At 42.1% G+C, this 16,764-nt stretch overlaps 2 protein-coding genes across 2 annotated transcripts; one reads left to right on the top strand and one right to left on the bottom strand.

Annotated features, from left to right (window-relative positions):
• The first annotated feature begins 798 nt into the window (after positions 1 to 798).
• cunh14orf180 (chromosome unknown C14orf180 homolog) lies at positions 799 to 12,637 on the top strand. The gene is made up of 9 exons (XM_013908470.1): positions 799 to 1,250; positions 2,044 to 2,074; positions 5,276 to 5,362; positions 6,614 to 6,734; positions 8,615 to 8,645; positions 8,730 to 8,838; positions 10,068 to 10,231; positions 10,384 to 10,516; positions 11,381 to 12,637. Exons 1-9 carry the CDS (start codon positions 1,098 to 1,100, stop codon positions 11,584 to 11,586), a joined length of 1,035 nt encoding a protein of 344 aa, XP_013763924.1. The 5' UTR covers positions 799 to 1,097; the 3' UTR covers positions 11,587 to 12,637.
• Positions 12,638 to 12,701: 64 nt separating this feature from the next.
• On the bottom strand, positions 12,702 to 15,484 carry tmem179ab (transmembrane protein 179a, genome duplicate B). The gene is made up of 4 exons (XM_005724018.1): positions 15,138 to 15,484; positions 14,531 to 14,668; positions 14,373 to 14,451; positions 12,702 to 14,287 (listed from the first exon to the last, which is right to left on the bottom strand). The coding sequence occupies exons 1-4, from the start codon at positions 15,437 to 15,439 to the stop codon at positions 14,114 to 14,116; spliced, it is 693 nt and encodes a 230-aa protein (XP_005724075.1). The 5' UTR covers positions 15,440 to 15,484; the 3' UTR covers positions 12,702 to 14,113.
• Positions 15,485 to 16,764: the final 1,280 nt, after the last annotated feature.

The following is a 16,764-nucleotide window of genomic DNA, read 5'->3' as shown; positions in this document are numbered from 1 at the left end:
TCTTGCTTAGCAAGGTGCATTGGACACTAATGGAGACTGACTCTGCCCATTTGTTTTGTTATACACCATTCATTTCCTCCTCCTGCCAAGCTTATGACCAAATGGACTGACAGTAGGGATGCTGCTCTCAGAGTCATGATCTTCTATATGATCCAGCAATCAAGATATGGCCATATCACTCATCTCTACATCCCGTCCGTTTCTGTTGGCACAGGTTTGCCTCGGATTAGTGTTGAGTGTTAAGGTAAGTGAGCAAACATCCGCAGGAGGCGCTCCTCCTGAATAAATATTTGTTGTCCTTGTTTGGATAGTGAGTGTTTTCTCTTATATGGCTATTTCTAATGATCCTGTGTTTTTCTGAATTGTGCTTGGTTGCACTGTATTCCAAAAACATGCTAACACAGCATTTGGTGAATAATTCTTATGTATGTCTCATTTATAAATCATGAGCAGGGCAGTAAGAATCACAATTTCCTCATACTGTTAATATGCATAATGTACTGCACACAGCACAGTATCAGAGAAAAAAGGGGGTTCTCACAAAAGTGAATCGAATTATATGCAATATTTAAAGCTGTAGTAGATCATATACATGTGCCACTATGTTTGCTTTTCATCATCAAAACATAAACCTTTGCAGTTTCCCTGTTCGAGGATTGGAGAGAGACTCAATGTGCTCAGCAGACTCTGGAGGAGCTACTGTACATGTTTAGAGCAGGGATTGGCTGAGAGCGCTGTCACTCAAACAGCAAATACTCTCCAACTTCCTCTGTCCTCCTTTCCTGGTGCAGCCTAGGAGGAGGGAGGGGAATGAATCTTTTCTGTGTGAGTCGCCAGTGCTCCCTCAGACTGCTCCTTACAACCTGTCCTTGACTTACTGTGCACAGACGAGACTGAGAGGAAGCTGCACTGCTCCCTCCTCCTCCTGTCACATTCCTGTTTTGATTCATGTGAGCGGCAGCGGTCTGAAAACATTTCACTGTGTGGCTGCTTCTTTCTACCTGTGGTGCTTCAGCAGACTGGTGAAGGGAGGAACGCTCGTCCTCGGCCGGTGGAGCTCTGATGGGAGGCAGCGCTGACTCTGGCTGGGACTGGGGATGCTGAACGGAGGGAGGGAGGGCCTGTTTGAGCTGGGACAGCAGCTCCAGCAGCAGGGGGAGTACCAGGCCGCCCTCCACTGCTTCCTCAGCTGCCTGCTGGGACTGACTCATGTGCAGAGCTTCACCTCTCTGCCCAACTGCTTACACCAGGTGAGCCAGATGGGAACTGGATATACTCACACCCACAAAATGTCACACAGCCATAGATTCTGTCTTTCTGTGTGTCTTTCTCTTCCACATGTGCCAGCATGAATTCACGTGTGTGTTACCTACATCTACACATTTTTTGCCCTACCATGTATTTGCACAGCTGTCCAAACACATGTGCATCACTTCTCCTTTTGAGCGTCATAAATTAGCAAACATCACAACACAAAGGACACATTCAGTATATTCGATGTCAAACCTGACAGCACAGTCCATCATGGGTCTCTGTGTTGACACTGTAAAATCATTCGGTCTCGTAGAACTGATGATGTGCATGCTGCTATTAGCGGTGCTGAGTTCAAGCCTAATGTATTCCATAGAAACAGTGGCACTGTTTATGGTAATAGCGTAGTATCCCGTTAATATTTCCCCCATGGTGTGTGGGCTATGCGTGAGATCAGAGGCATTATGTTTGGGCTCTGTGCAGCCAAGGCCAAAGTCTTAGCAGATTAAACACTGGGGTTGCTTTAGAAGACCCTCCCACAAAGGTAGAGCTACAGTTTTAACCGTCTTTGCTTGTGCCTGAAGGAATGTCCCTGATGTCAAAACATAGCCTTTACTCTACAACTTTGGAATGCATGGCATGATGTTGACCAGCCCAACAGTGCTGGGAGGAGAGCACAATTATTTGTTTTGACAGCTCGTGACATCATGCATACGCCTACCCGTCTGTGATGTTGGAAGTGAATTATTTAATATTTAACTAGGTCCCTTGGTTGTTTTTTATGCTTTACAGATTGCAGAACTCTTCATCACTGAAAAGAATTGTATCCTTTACTAACAAAAGAGGAAAAGCTGATCTGACACTTTTTCTGCCCCTGTCCTTTAAGCCTCTAGCAAGCAGCTAACTATAAAACTAGCTCTTCGACTCTGTAAACCTGTTGTGTAAAGGCTTGTCACTGAGGCAAGCTTGGCAAATTCCACCACAATGAACCGTGTAGACCCTTTATAGAAAGCAATGTAAAGCAGAGAGGATGAGGGGATGTCTTTGAGGCATTTGTCCCCAAATGCCTCATGTTTTGTGTGGAGCCCAGGTTGTGTGTCTGTCTCTTAAGAGGATTTGTAGGCTCTTATCTCCACACAACAGAGTGGGAAAGCACTAATTAACCCGTATCTGCGCTGACTAGCCTGTGCATTGCCACTTCACTGCTTCTATAAACTATAGCTGTAAAGGACAGAGAGATAATAGAGAGGTGTTATGTTTCAGGATATATTACCTCCATGGCTCCTCTCTCTGTTACTGAGACACTCCAACACTTTACTTGCCAGCTCAGGTTATCTACTTCAGCAGGGCTCTAGCGCTCACTGTCCGTTTTCCAAAATAGGTCAATTTGCTGAGCTTCATTTTGTCAATAGCCATTACAGTTTGCCCCTCTCAGCATGGAAAGGTATCTACTTACAAGGGTCATCTTCCAAGATTTTTTAGCATACGATACACTCTTTCCTGAAGTCAGTAAGAGTAGCGTGTGGTGTCATGTCAGATTTGGCTATTTTATTATGCAACGCATATTGTTTTGGTTTAATGTGAAATTACAAGCATTGCAGGTCAGATACAGACTGAAATAGTTTGCATAACAATGAAAAAGGGTTATTGCAGTCACAAAAACAACACTTCGAGATTGAACCATTTTTGCCGTTTAACTTGCTTCCAACCTTTCAGTTCTTTTAGCATTTTTCATGATAATCACAGAAGCTGAAGCAGTGATGTTTTGGTGCATTTGTGAATACCCTCTGGGGAGGTGAGGTGAGGGGTCAGTCTGCTCAAACTGGGAGCAGGATGTGGGAACTTTTTAGTGTCACGCAAATGCTGTATGAGAACAGGATTGGCAGCGTCTTCTCATGTGTTATTTCTAACCAAAAGCATGATAAGAAAACCAATTAGTCCAGACAAATAACTATATTAGTTGCACTTGATAGTCATAGTACCAGTGCAATGACTGCTTAAGGCTTGATGTGTTGTTATCAGAGCTGGAACTGTCCACAAATGACCTTTATTCAAAGCCAAAAGCTGTTTTAGCTCATGAGTGTTACTGATATGTGTTTCATGGAAAGAAAACTGCGTGGCACACGTGGACTTTAACCTCCAATAAAGGTGGATTTCGGATAAAGATGCAGTTATATCCCGATTTCAGATTTCTGAAGTACAATTAGTTAAGTTATATCTAATTAAGTCACGTTTCAAGTTTCTTAGGTGTACTATTCCACAGCAAATTCCAATTTCCTCCCTACTAAAATAGGTTGTACACTTGAGGTGAGCACACGTGTGATCAGATGCCTTTGAAGGTTCCAGAGTTTTGGAGTGTAGTCCAATTACAGTTTCAGAGAGGGTGTGGATGAGAGAATGGAGGTCATTCCCAGGAGAGCATTGTGTGAGGTTCCTGTTGTTGCATTGTTATAGTCCAGGCTGACTAAAAATAGCAGACAGAAGTAGCGCTGTGACCTTTGGTGACGGCTGTTCTCCTCATCCTCCCTCACAGATGGTCCGGCTAAACAGGTGACTCCCAGGAGCTGTGACAGGTATTTCTAACCATCTTGTAATAGAGCTCTAAGCTTGCTCAAAAATGTGATCAAAGCAAAAGCACTACAACAGTCATCCTTTTCCAGTTACTTATAAAAGTGCTCAGTTTTCCTTCTGTACAGCACATTAAATTATTTAAAAGCACTTCCTCTAAAAGCATTTCAACAGTCATCCGTCACCATCCCTCATCCTGTTACTAATCAGCTCAGGAGTACACGTTTTCTTGCATTTCTTACATCTTAGATCTTGTTTTGTTTTAATTGTAGTGGGTCTTTGTCTCTCGGGCAAATACGGTACTGTGCAGAAGTCTTGAGCCACACCATGTTTCTTTATATTTTGCCAGGAAAATGGGAATTAGTTGCACAAGTTCATTGAAACATGTGCAAACGTGTTTCCCGATGGATCTGCGTTGTGTCTAAATCTGTCTGTATTATCTGTGTTCATACTTTCATCAGTTTTTGACAAGATCCCCAACACAACTGACTTAAAGATACAATTTTAAATTGCTCCTTTGCTAATCTGTCTGTTCTGTGTAGACACGACACTGTTTTATCCCCCGAATGAGTCATACTTCAGTGTTAAGTGGGTTAACAAACAAACAAGGAAAAAAACTGGACAGGAAATGAGTGAAAAACAGCCAATGTCCAAAGATGAACTTTGTGAAGATTTTTCAGAAAGACTGGGGCACTGTGCTCAAGACCATTTGTGGAATCAAAATTTAAAGAAATATGGGGACACTCAAGAATTTTAAACAATTCTGTGTATGGCTTGGCTCATGTTTTTTTAATAGCATGACGCACTAAAAAATATTTAAAAAATTGTGTATTATATATTATAAAAAACATTATAGGATTTATTGGCATGTAGCGTCACAGCAGAGCTGAAAAGAGGCACACATGAGAAATCTAGTGTTAAGTAGGACATTTAAACAGGCACGCCTGGGTTTATTTTAAGCCTTCTCCGTCCCAATTGGTCTTTAAACTCACCTGACAAACATCAACGGTGTCGTTTTACAGTGGAACAAAAACCAAGTGCATGGAATGTTTCAAGCGAGCTATTTTTAGGACGCTTAAAATAGAGTCTTTTCATGGAAACAAAAACCTGCCAAATCAGATCAGTCCAAAACATCATGTGCAAAAAATATACACAAAAATGACAAAGGAAGGCAATACAACGGAGATATGAGTCGTTATGTGGCATGTCTATATTATCAGACTGAATGTCTGACATGTTTTGGCTCACAAAACCACAAAAACAGCAGGCAGAGTGACTGACCTCTAATCTAATGTGTCCTGGAGTACTGTATGCTGTGTTTGCCCATAGGTTTGTTTGCACGTGAGGTGAAAAAAGTGTGTTGTCTATGAGCTGTGCAGCAGAGACTGTTTTTAACTTAAGCAGCTGCCTGTAATCCCTCTGATATCCGAGACTGATCCTTCACCCATATAAATAGATGGGAAGGCCCTCCAGTTCATACAGGCTGAAAAAATGTTCTATGAAGTGGCATTGATCGAGCTCACCGCTCTTCAGGGGAGTACAGGCAAGTACTTTTCATGTTATGCTATCAAGGAATACTTCTGGGAATATGTGTGAAAACACATAGCATGTCCTATAGAGCGTGCACTTTGAATCCGTGTGGTTTTGGCATGTCCTCGTGATTTCTTAGAATTTCGATTTCTCCGAAAACCACGACATCTGGCTGTACTCTGGTGTAAAATAAATACACAACTCTTTCAGCGAATTGCTGAACGTTTTCCGAGAGTCTTGTGTTCACTGCACAAAATTTGTCATCAGGTTTGTCCGTAGCTCAGTATAACTGCGGTTTCACTTGGATTTGACTGGATCAGTTACTTTTAAAGGCATTTTTCTGGTGATTAAAACAGTTAATCAACACATTGTTATTTTACTTTTGTAAAAATGAAGGAATACTTTTTTCTTGTTGTTGTTCAGGCAATATGACATCGCATTTTACCCAACTCCATCTTTGTTTACAATATACCCGGTCGAGCTTTACGCGAGCATTCACAGCAAGGCTGCTCATTCATCACCTGCTGCTGCCGCTGCTCCAGACGCCTGCCTCTCTGTCTGCTGCTGAGGCAGCAGCGCAGTGTAGCATGGGCACAGTGGAGATCAGGGATGGAGTAGAAGACAAATGGCCACAGTTTCTCATTACGAGCTGTGTGTCACTACAGAATACTGAAGCCCCTGATTCAGCACTCATTCAGATTGGATGCTGGACTTCTCTGGGGGCAGAGCTGGCACTATAGCTACAGCTTACAGCTTTCTTTTCCTCCCCAGTGCTTTCAAAATGTGCCCTTTCCTCTTTTCTCTGTTTCCCCCAATGTAATTGTCATTTTGTCGGTTTTGTAATGCAAACTAATGTCTTTACCTCTTACAATGATTTATTTGCATTTAGATGTGGCGTGGATTGCAAGCCAAGCATCTTCTATGTGTGTGCTCTGTGTGTTCAGTACTTGCATGATGTTTGTGGTGTGTCACTCTGCGTGCGTCTCAATGCTCCAGGGGGTGTGGCGAGTGTGTTGTTTGACTCCCTTATCTGCTCCCTCCTGCCCTTATCTCTTGTGTCTCCAGTCCTCAGTTGGCTCCTCTTTATTGTTCCGGCTTCAAGTCCACAGCAGTGCCAGACAAGTTGATACAGACAGATACCCGGCTTTCGGGGAGATTATTTTTTTGTTAAACTCTTCAGTGGAAGAGGAGGGTAGCGAGGAGCAAGGTTAGCTCAAAAGAGCGTTGTCGGGTCGTGATTACATGCCCTGTGTTTGTGTAACAGGGCCTCAAGAGGAGGCTACGCTGGGCTCCGTGGGATGGACAACCCCAGAGGAACTTTCAGAGCAGGCCTCCCAGGCACAGCACCTCGAACGGCTGGCTCAGCTTTGCATCATGAGCAAACAGTAGGTAAAACTGTGTCCTCTCAAAGCCTCCGTTACGCTGTAATTAATGGGGTGTTACATGTTCCGCTACTTTCAGGTCTCTCCGTATTAAATAAACTGACTTTTAGTGCTTGCTTTAACTTATTTATCATTTATGCATGATGTAGGCATTGCTGTGTGTGTGCTTTTGTATATTCTGCTGTATTTTGCCCGTCATCGTCTAAGAGAGATGAAAAAAATGTTGCTGGCTTAAATATGACAAGGCAAACTGTAAGTTTTGCCTTTGTTGCTGTTAAAGATTTTAATCATTTTGATTATGAATAACCCATTGTTTATAAAGTGAAGTCATCATCTTATTAATAATAATGTCAAGATGAGTTAAAAAGGAATAAATTACTGTCACCTAACTTCTTCGAGTTTTCTGTTTTCTAAAGGTTTGATGACCTTTTCTGTTGCTATCTCTTAATCTTTACTAATTATCCAAAACTATAAGCGCAGCCATCGCTATTACACATGCAGTTTTCCCATTCTGGAAATTTCTGCAAATTCCTTCAACCAAACAAACCACAGCTTCAAGCCTTTTCAGCCATGGTCAAATTTTCATGCAGATGTAGAGAAAAAAGACACCGCGCTCTATGCGAGCGTTACAGAAGGAACACCTTAACTGGATCTGGTGTCTCCTGTTGCAGGGGTACTTTGTTAGGCCACAGAATGCACCCATTTTCTGTGCCTCTGTTTTCATTGTTGGGATTAGGCCATTTAACCTGATTGCCTGAGAGGGTGACAGAGGGTGGAAGGTGTGCTCGGTGGAGGGCTGGTTACACTGCTTCATTAATGCAAGCAGCATGCAGTAGTTAAAGTTAAATGAGATGGTACTGATTGTGCATGGCTGTGGAGGATTGCGTTTCTGCTCTTTGGTGGTTTCTTTCCAGACTTCGCAAACTTACTCTGAAAGGATTATACAGACTGAACAAAATAATCCAAAACTGAACACAAACTGACTCTGGTTTCTTTAAATAATGACCAATCTCTTACTGCGCCCGCTATAAGCGGTGGTTTTAGAGCTTCCTCCTTACAGACAGGAAGTTGTAATTGTTACTAAATCTTTTAACAATGTCATAGGAAGTCCTTTGAGCTAGTGAAGGGCTTTTCTGCCTTTGCCGATCACGTATCCTCTGAGAAAGACCTTCTAAAGCATTGCAAACTGACACCTGACCATTACTAATTGAAGGAAAGTATGGGTTTGGAACAGCGAAGCTGACATCTGTCACACTAAACAGAGCTTGCTCTACATCTATAGGCACACGTGAGGGTGTTAGGGTGATGAATGTCCTTGGCAGACTTTTCAGTGCCAATATGACTGGAACAGCTGGCAGATCTTCAATGAAACCCATCGTGTTCACCTAGCTTAACACTAAGCAGGAGTGAGGCAGAGGGGCCGGAGATAGTAAACCAACCTGTGAGCGCCATGCCCTCTGTAATTCACCCTGAGAATAGACAGTGGATGGCAGCGCTGGCAGAAAAAGAAGGTTTCCACTTCCTCCATAAAGTACCTGAGCATCCGCAGCCCTGCTGTCCGTGTCCAATCACAGCACACGTGTGTTTAGATTTGTCATGCTGATGTGCCCCGAACACAGAAACTGATATGCTCCCCTGACAATGAAGCGCGTGCCTTTTCTGCTTCATTGTGGTCTGGAATTATTATCGTCACTGGAAATATTTGCCCGTAACATGTTTATGTTTTCAAACGGAAGAAAAATGTCGGCTAGATGATGTTTGATAATTCTAAGTCATCCATTATTAACATAACACATTTATTGTCAGCAAATATTTGTTCCAGAAAAACAAAGTGGCGTTGCCTTTAGTTTATTCGTTTCTTTTGTCTTTCCTTTTCCTTTTAGACCTCATCTTGCCCTAGAATACAGCGGTAAGGTATGTAAAAATCGGATATTTGAACCAATAGGATATTATAACTCTTCTGTAAGCTTTAAAATAATACATCTCTGCTTCTTTCAGGCTACAAAGATTCACCAGAGGGCCTTTGGAAATGACCATCCAATTACAGCTAGAAGCCTTGAGCTCATGGCAACCGTATATGCTGAAATTGGCAAGACTGAATATTCAGGTAAAGGATAGTTGAATAATACAGACTAAACACTTATGACACAGGGATTTACTGTACGCACATAAATATACAGTGAAAACAAACATGGGTGTATGATTCAGAGAGTAGTATATAGAATAAGGGTGGAGACCTCCGTGTCTTATGATGTTAATCCCTGTTGTAGAGCGCACACAACACAGTCTCATGCCATGAAAATGTTAAATTAATTCACATTTGTGGTGATGTTGTACACAGGAACGTGCAGAGTGACAGTTTAAGGTCGTGGATTTGTTGCACAGTGTGCATGCTTGGCTTACCTGACTCTGAACTGTGCATTTTGTTAAGACGTAGAAACAGTTTAGTGTTGAGTCAGCTTACAGAGACACCCGTGCAGAACAAGAGCAGCTGCACCAAGACATGAATATAGACCATTAAAAAGGGGAAAAATACTTGTTGTTCACCTCAGTTTGTCTTAAAATGTTTGGTGAAACGCTGGAAAAATTAAGGCTCTGTGCATTGTTTTGTTTCATTTTGCACTGAGCAGAAAGGGCTCCTTTTTGGCCTGCACCATGATGGCAGGTTTAAGTGTTTACACCCCATGTCCCTCACATACCCTTGACCATTAAGTAGGTCAGTCAGCCCCTCCCTCTGCTAGAACATTGCCTGCATGTATTTTCAAGCTGATGTAGACTTAACTGTAACTGTATGTGATATGTTGAAATTATAATTGCATATGTGTCCCAAAATATCTGAGCCTTCACTTCATTTCAAGTCATCTTTGATTCAAGTCTGCACCTATTAAAAAGCCAAAGTTCTCCCCAGAAGTAAAAACATGGACTAAATAACTGACCTAAGATATTATTGTAACTAGCATGTTTTTATTAATAACTGAAGTCATCTGAGAGAGAATTTATCCTGCAATGCTGACACATACACAATAGTAGGCAACTTTAGGCAATGTGTGTGTAGTCTGTAGTGGCTAATTTTTATTTCTTTTTTATAAACTGTGATGAGATCCAGATTTTTTTAGAGGGCCTGATATAATTGATAGCTTTTTCGCACAGTGAGCACTGTGCAGTTGTGCTGAACTCCCACGGCTGCACTGTACCCGGTGCAGACAGAGTTAACACACTTCCGTCTTGCCTCCTGTACATTTGCATGTTGAGCTTGAGCTCTGCTCTGTCTTGACTGGAGACTCCGATGTTAAGCTGCTCGTCTCATGTTCTGTATGGTCATGGTTCTCTTCCTAGACTCTCTGGGTCAGTGTGTGTCTGCACTGTCCAAACGTTTCGCTGCTGCAGAGTCTCTCAGAGACTCGGTCAGCTGTCTTCCTCATTCCCACCGGGAGAAACACTCAGAGGTACGCCACAGAAAGGATACCCACCACCATCAGGAAGACACACTTAAACCTAAGGTAGGTAAAACACCTGAGGGTATCTGGTTGGTGTTATTCTGATTTATTTCTGTGTTATATGAGGCAGCTTCTTTGGAATAGATCTGTTCCAGCTGTTTGCTGCTGGCCTTTAATGCAATGAATGTGCTCAATGTGAATTTTATCTAATGTAGTTAACCAACAGCAAAGTCCCCACCTCCATCCTAAAGAAGCCAAGTTCCAACTACGGACTAGACACAGAACTCAACCACAAACGTAAAGGCGAGCGCAGAGTTCGATTCAGGGAGCCTGAGACCACAGTGCACGGTGAGAAAGCATGCACGCGAACAATTTGTAATGAGTCCATCCTGCTCGGTTTTAGGCTGCAAGATGTGTTTGCACAGAGAACATGTTGCCCTCTGGTGCTTTTCATTGGTATTTTTATTCTTAAAAATGTGTTGCTATCCCAGCTTAGATAGGAACCCTCAGCCCAAAGCTGCACATGCCTTCGAATTTACATTAAAGAGGAAACCCAGCTAGTATTAAAACACCCAGAAATTGCATCATAAACTACTGTCATTTGGGGGTTCTGTGCTACTTAAAAATAACGTAATGCCAAGAGGTGTCCACACATGAGCAAGAGATTTATTCTTTTTAATTAATTATGCATGCAAATGAGGCACTGTGGAGTCTGTTCAAGAGAGACAGTGGCGACTGAAAGGGTACAGCAGCTGGTTTGTAGCTGCTGCACATCATGAGGTCAGCTTTCAGTGACTGACTGACCTCTTTTCTTTTGGCTTTGCAGACATTCCTTATTGTGACTGTTTAGGTGGTAAGTCTGTCTGAAAAATAACTTTACTAATGAGCACACGAGAGTTTCAAAAGTGCACTCATAAAGAGGAAAGAGGCTGTCAGGCTTGTAGCAGCATTAGCATTAGAATTGTTAGGACTCCACGTGGCACACATGCTATGGGGAGTTTAGCACGCCACTGTCACGTCTTGTTTAACAATGCCTGGAACAGCAAATATTAATGTAAGCTTAACTAATCTATAACTAATCTACAAAAACATCCTCTGAAACCTGACACTTGAGGCCTCGCCTCAAACGACAAAAGAAATGTGCAATTCAAATGCTCGTCATTTACAAATCAAAACTCTGAAAAACCGGTCTGGTTTTTTTTCCCTGTGCAGCCTATGAGACTACACCATCCCGCCCCCACCTTGCCCTGTTCACCTGCCTCTTCCTGCTGATGTCATTCCTGGGCGTTGCCATGTACTGCACAGACCGTCGGCGTCCACAGAGAGTGTGCGAGGAGCTGGAGGCAGCTTTGGCAGTCTACCTGCTGCACATGAAACAGCTTCTGTGGGGCTGCTGGATATGGTTGACAATGCAGTGACTGTTATCAACCACAGGTGGAGACATGGAGCCTCTTTTAATTTATTATTAATTTTTTGTTTTTTTTAGATCCCTCTTTTTCCTATCTTTGAAGGTGCCCGGGCCTACAAACACCTCAGCCATTTGGCGAGGCTCTACACACTGTCTGTGGTTTTATTCCACTCTCACCATGAAAAAGGGAAAATGTGTAATCCCAGAAATATGTAGCTTCCATGTCTGTATGTATATATGTACTAAGGTGGTGGGCATGCCACTCCATATTTAAGTTGTAACGGCATTTTGCACATCTGCACCGTTGACGCTGACATGTAACACTCGCATAATCTCCACAACAGTTCATTTTTTTCTTCTATTCATGTCACAGTCTGCTGTCTGTGAGTGAATGTTTCCGTGGAATGCAAATTTATTTTGTTACGGTACATGATTTGTGTATACCAGATATTACACGGAAATGAATGTGTATATATGGCTCAATATACTAAGGACTATCACAGTATTTAGCCTTGTAATTGCACATAAATGAATGTAGAGAGGTCTGGGAAACGACTTTGATTGGCACTTCTGATTGGCACACTGAGACGAGGCAGACAGAAGCATGAATGTGTAAACTGTTTAATGATGGTCTGAAAAAAGAAAACACAGGGCCGCATCACTTCACGGAATGACTTGGACATGAAAAACACCTTGTTCTTTTCCAACTGTCTGGTCGCCTGTCAGCTGAATGCTAGTTTCACGGAGGATAATAATCTGCAGCACAATATTACCTATCATGAAAGAGAATATACTCAATCCAAACGAATGCTTGTGCTTCTGACAGTGTTCCTCTTTATAACCGCCTGAATCCCACAAAAATACTTTATGCTAAATGTTATTTATTCTTCTATGTTGTATATCTGCTTCTACGCAACTATCGGACTTCTGGTTATATGGATTTTTTTTTACTTTTTGTTATCTGTAGCATTTATATTCAAATGAAACATTCAGGTTTTAATTCTGATGTCAAGTGTATGGAAGTGCGTGGGTTGAACGGATATTTGCAATACATAACAGAAAAAGAAAAAAAAAAGGTAATTGCTATTTTAGAGGCCAAAAACAGAAATTTAACAGAGCCAGACGTTATTGTATGAGTCCCTTTATCAAACAAGGCAAGTCAAATTCAAACAGCCAAATCACCACATAAATGGATTATAGGAATCAAAGGGCACAGTGATGCACATCCCACATATCTCTCATTATGAGCAATAACACACATCACATATATTCCATTAAAACACTTTATACAACAGGTTTCAGGGAACTCAAAATAAAACGAGTTTGTTTGTCTTTTATTTTGGAGATCTCACGTTTGACTGTAGACTGCAGATGTACCGGAGAAAAGGAATACTCTCGACTCTGTACTGTCAAACGAAATCATCATTAGCAATAAAACAATACCCAGTGAGCTTATGTCCTGTAGATGCACATTTAGCTTAAAGCTGCATTTCACTGCTGTTCAAACATCTACGGTCACTTTGAAAGAAGTGCCTTTATCGAGGGTTTTCTTAGTTCCTACCGTTTTTTGCTTTTTTTATTTCAGTTGTTTTTGAAATAAAAACTGTCATTGCCTATCAAAGTGAAGCGGCCAACTTTCCTTTCTTCCCATAACCTCTGTCAATAAGTGAGCGTGGGATTTAACAGGGAGAGGGAGAGGTGCATGCAGGTATACTTGTGTGTCTAGTCACAGTAATATAGAGTATATTGGTTTGTAGCCTATAAAGTGTGCAGAAGAAGCCTGAGTTGCTAAATGGCACAAGATAGGATCTGTTTTCTTATCTCACACAGATTGCTAAAAGCCTTTTAGACTGCCTGCCAAATGCACGAATGTGTAGAGCTGCAATTTGTCTTTTTTTTTTTCTACTTTTTTTTTGTTATAAAACACCTTTTGTAGCTGCTGATAAATGTGTAAAGATGCTGCAAATGCACACACTGTTTATGCTGGAGCATGCAGTTCTCACTTTGCAGAGACGCACTGTGGATACTGGCAGGAAAAAAAGAAGCCTAAGTTAGGAACACATTTATTGGTGAAGAAAAAAAACTCCTTTATGTCTAAAAAGCACCTGAGAAATTTTACATGCTTTAGATCCATGCAGAAATTTCACAAGGACAAGATCCACCGGCCAAACTGGCCAAACCATTAATACCGTTTTTTACTAATCAACAACGTATATTTGATAAAAGATGTATTTTTTTGTTTAAAAGAAAAAAGTTTTAATACTATCAAATCTGGGTTGGGGTTGAATAAGGGATGGATTATCTCAATATAGCACAGGAAAGGTTAACAACCATCTGTAGCTTTTATTTTCAGTTACTTCTGGAAAACAGCTAAAACTGTCGATTTGATTCAATTCATCTTCGTGGGAGCAAAAGCCAACTGATTCTGATTGTCTACACAGGCGAATACTGGTGTTGGTCACGGCAGGCAAGAGGACTACATGGTTCTATATGGTTAACTGTGAATGAACGTGTATGTTTGTGCGTCTTGCTGATTTCTAAATCAGGCCGGTCTTGAGGTCAGAGCCGCGACGTGAAGAGCGGCCGAGCAGCAATTCCTTCTCGTGGATCAAGGTGTCGAGCAGGTCCTCTTGTCTGTAGTTGTGGTAGACCTTCAGAAAAGCCATCACAGTGATCCCGAGCCAGGTGAGCCAGGCGGCCCACAGCCCAAACTGAAAGAGTAAAAGCAGTCATTGCATTTACTCCGACTGTTAAATTCGTTATACTGTCTGTACGTTAATTTTACAAGATTTTTACCTGAGCTATAGCAAACTGGTCATAGAAAGCAGAGTTGTCCAGACCCAGTTCTAGATCAGTATCCTGCATGTCTTCACAGCTAAACAGAAAGTGGCATTTAGAGGGACTATACCACAGCATCATCCGGAAAAAGTAGAACACCTGCGCTTCTCTCTCACCTGTTGGGCATAGTCCCACCTTCGGTGATGGCGTCACACCACAGGTTAAAACCCACACTAAGGATGGTGCTGGACAGAAAGACTGTGAACACCACCAGGGAGCTAATGAGCAGGTTGAGGAAGGCATTGAAGATGGAGCTGCAGGCAGACAGAACAGAAATACAAAACAAACTGGGTTAGGGCAGGCAAAAACCCTCAACATCTCTGGAGTATGTTACAACACTGACACAGAGGCCTATTACTCTGCATGATGTATGCAACTGATGATTAAGTCTTTCAATCACACATCAACATAATGACACATAAGTTGCTTTGATGTCACATAAAATAGTAGGTGAAGCATAGGCTTTGATTTCTAGTTTAAAATGAGTATTCCCCCATCTTTGGGAGATGGCAGTGACTTGACATTTTACAGGATGCTTCCGTGCCCATTTCCATCCGCTATAAAATAGAGTATAATACATGCAGGCTATGAAATATACAAGACAGTGCACGAACAAGGGCGTGGGAGATGGACAGGAATGGCACATTTACACTCAGACCGCTGGAGTGGTATTGCTTCATAAGCTTCTATTTAAGGAAGAGGCACAAGTGAACGGTCACTCACTCGTCGTGTCCTTTGCACAGAAAGAACAGCAGCCTCCAAGCCTGCACTGCGGACAGGATGAGGGACGCTATCCCGACAAAAGTGATGAAGCTGCAGGAGGACTCGGGTCCCCACTCCTCCACGATGAAGCGCTGCTTCATCACAGTGATGTTTTCATTTTGCCACATACCCCGCGTGAACAGCAGGCATTTCCCCCCGAAATCCTCCGTGTTTTCAGACAGAGGCACCACGGCGATAAAACCGAAAACGAAAGCTAAAAAATAAAGGATGCACTGGGCGAAAATCAAATTGTCGAGGGCCATTTTTCTGTCTTCCCTGCTCTGCACTCAGCGTCCTGGAGCAACTGCGGCTGCGCAGTGGAGACTGACGAGCGGAGGCGCAGCATCCGACGTTGCTTTGCTGCAAATTAATGAGCAGGCAGAGGCCTTCAGGGCTCTCCATCTTATCTACGTCCAAGCTGTGGAGACATTCCTCTTCACTAATATACCCGTTCGCAGTGGCTTACGTATATTACAGTTAGTTATGATATTTTTAGTGACCAAGATAATCATTTTCTCTCCGCCGTAGGTAGAAATAATAATGTATAAGTTCTTGTATTGACACCCCTTTCATTTTTTACAATCTCCAGTATTTTTACTGAAGCTAGATACAGTTAAAAATGCCCCCTTGATGGTACTATTTTAGTTTTTTCTACACATTTCCCCAATATTATAAACTCTGTGACCTCCACAACATAAACTAAAGTTCTACATCATTTGCTGCACAGCACGATTTCCAGAGACTTACATTGAACTGCTAAAACTGTAAAATATATAACTATATATACTAAAATATATACCAAAAACTTACTGATAATAATACTACTGTGAACATTTTGCTGTATAGGAAAGATATTAAAGGGGCAACTCTAAAAAGGTTCAGCATAATCATCTCCTTGGGCACAAGCACACATTTTGCACACACATAAGTGTATACTCACAAATTAGAGTAATGGTTTGTTTATACATGGTGACAGTCCTTAAGGAAGGGCAGGTAGCTGTCACAGCCACCTGACACGCTTCAGTGAGCCCATCTGGTGAGCTGGCCAAGGTGTCTCACCCTTTTCTTGGCCACCTAGCTTTTGCACTGCTCACAGTGCCCTCCAGTGGGCAAGACACCTGCTGCCATGTTGCACCAAGGTCTGAATGTTTCATGTTGACAGTATGATCACTGGCCTTCACGCAAGGCCAAACCTGGTGAATGTGAATGTGATGTTGTAGAATACAGAGATGAAAAATGTGGAATAGCTTTTACACTCAAGAACATTAAAAATTCCAAACATCGAAGTGTGTTTGGAAAATCCACTGTGGGTTGTGTATTCTGGGTGCACAGCATCACCATCAGAGGTTCCTATCAAGACGTTTTCGTTTAGGAGATTAATAATCATGCATTTTTCACCACAACAGTCCTCGCAACACAATGACAAGTATTTATATGAGAGTTTTCCACACATCATGTGGCTATTTGTATCCATCTTGCAAACCGCAGGGTTTTTTTGCATCATCTGCCGGCACATGATTTATGTGTCATTTTCGCCACCGCACTCTGATTTCCACGATGGTATCAGCTTTTAGATTAGCTTGAGTTA

The sequence above is a fragment of the Pundamilia nyererei genome, unplaced genomic scaffold (genome assembly GCF_000239375.1).
Source record: "Pundamilia nyererei isolate P.nyererei 1_Seehausen unplaced genomic scaffold, PunNye1.0 scaffold00010, whole genome shotgun sequence".
Classification (NCBI taxonomy): Eukaryota; Metazoa; Chordata; class Actinopteri; order Cichliformes; family Cichlidae; genus Pundamilia; species Pundamilia nyererei.
This window is presented reverse-complemented; position numbering and strand designations above follow the sequence as displayed.

Bases quoted from the DNA above. Each gene is read 5' to 3' on its own strand.
- cunh14orf180 (XM_013908470.1), top strand. From the start codon at position 1,098: ATGCTGAACGGAGGGAGGGAGGGCCTGTTTGAGCTGGGACAGCAGCTC. The intron at 2,075-5,275 runs GTATCCTTTACT...CCATATAAATAG, and splicing joins CTTCATCACTGAAAAGAATT to ATGGGAAGGCCCTCCAGTTC. The intron at 10,232-10,383 runs GTAGGTAAAACA...TATCTAATGTAG, and splicing joins AAGACACACTTAAACCTAAG to TTAACCAACAGCAAAGTCCC.
- tmem179ab (XM_005724018.1), bottom strand. From the start codon at position 15,439: ATGGCCCTCGACAATTTGATTTTCGCCCAGTGCATCCTTTATTTTTTA. The intron at 14,669-15,137 runs GTGAGTGACCGT...GTCTGCCTGCAG, and splicing joins CTGTGCAAAGGACACGACGA to CTCCATCTTCAATGCCTTCC. The intron at 14,452-14,530 runs GTGAGAGAGAAG...CTTTCTGTTTAG, and splicing joins GGTGGGACTATGCCCAACAG to CTGTGAAGACATGCAGGATA.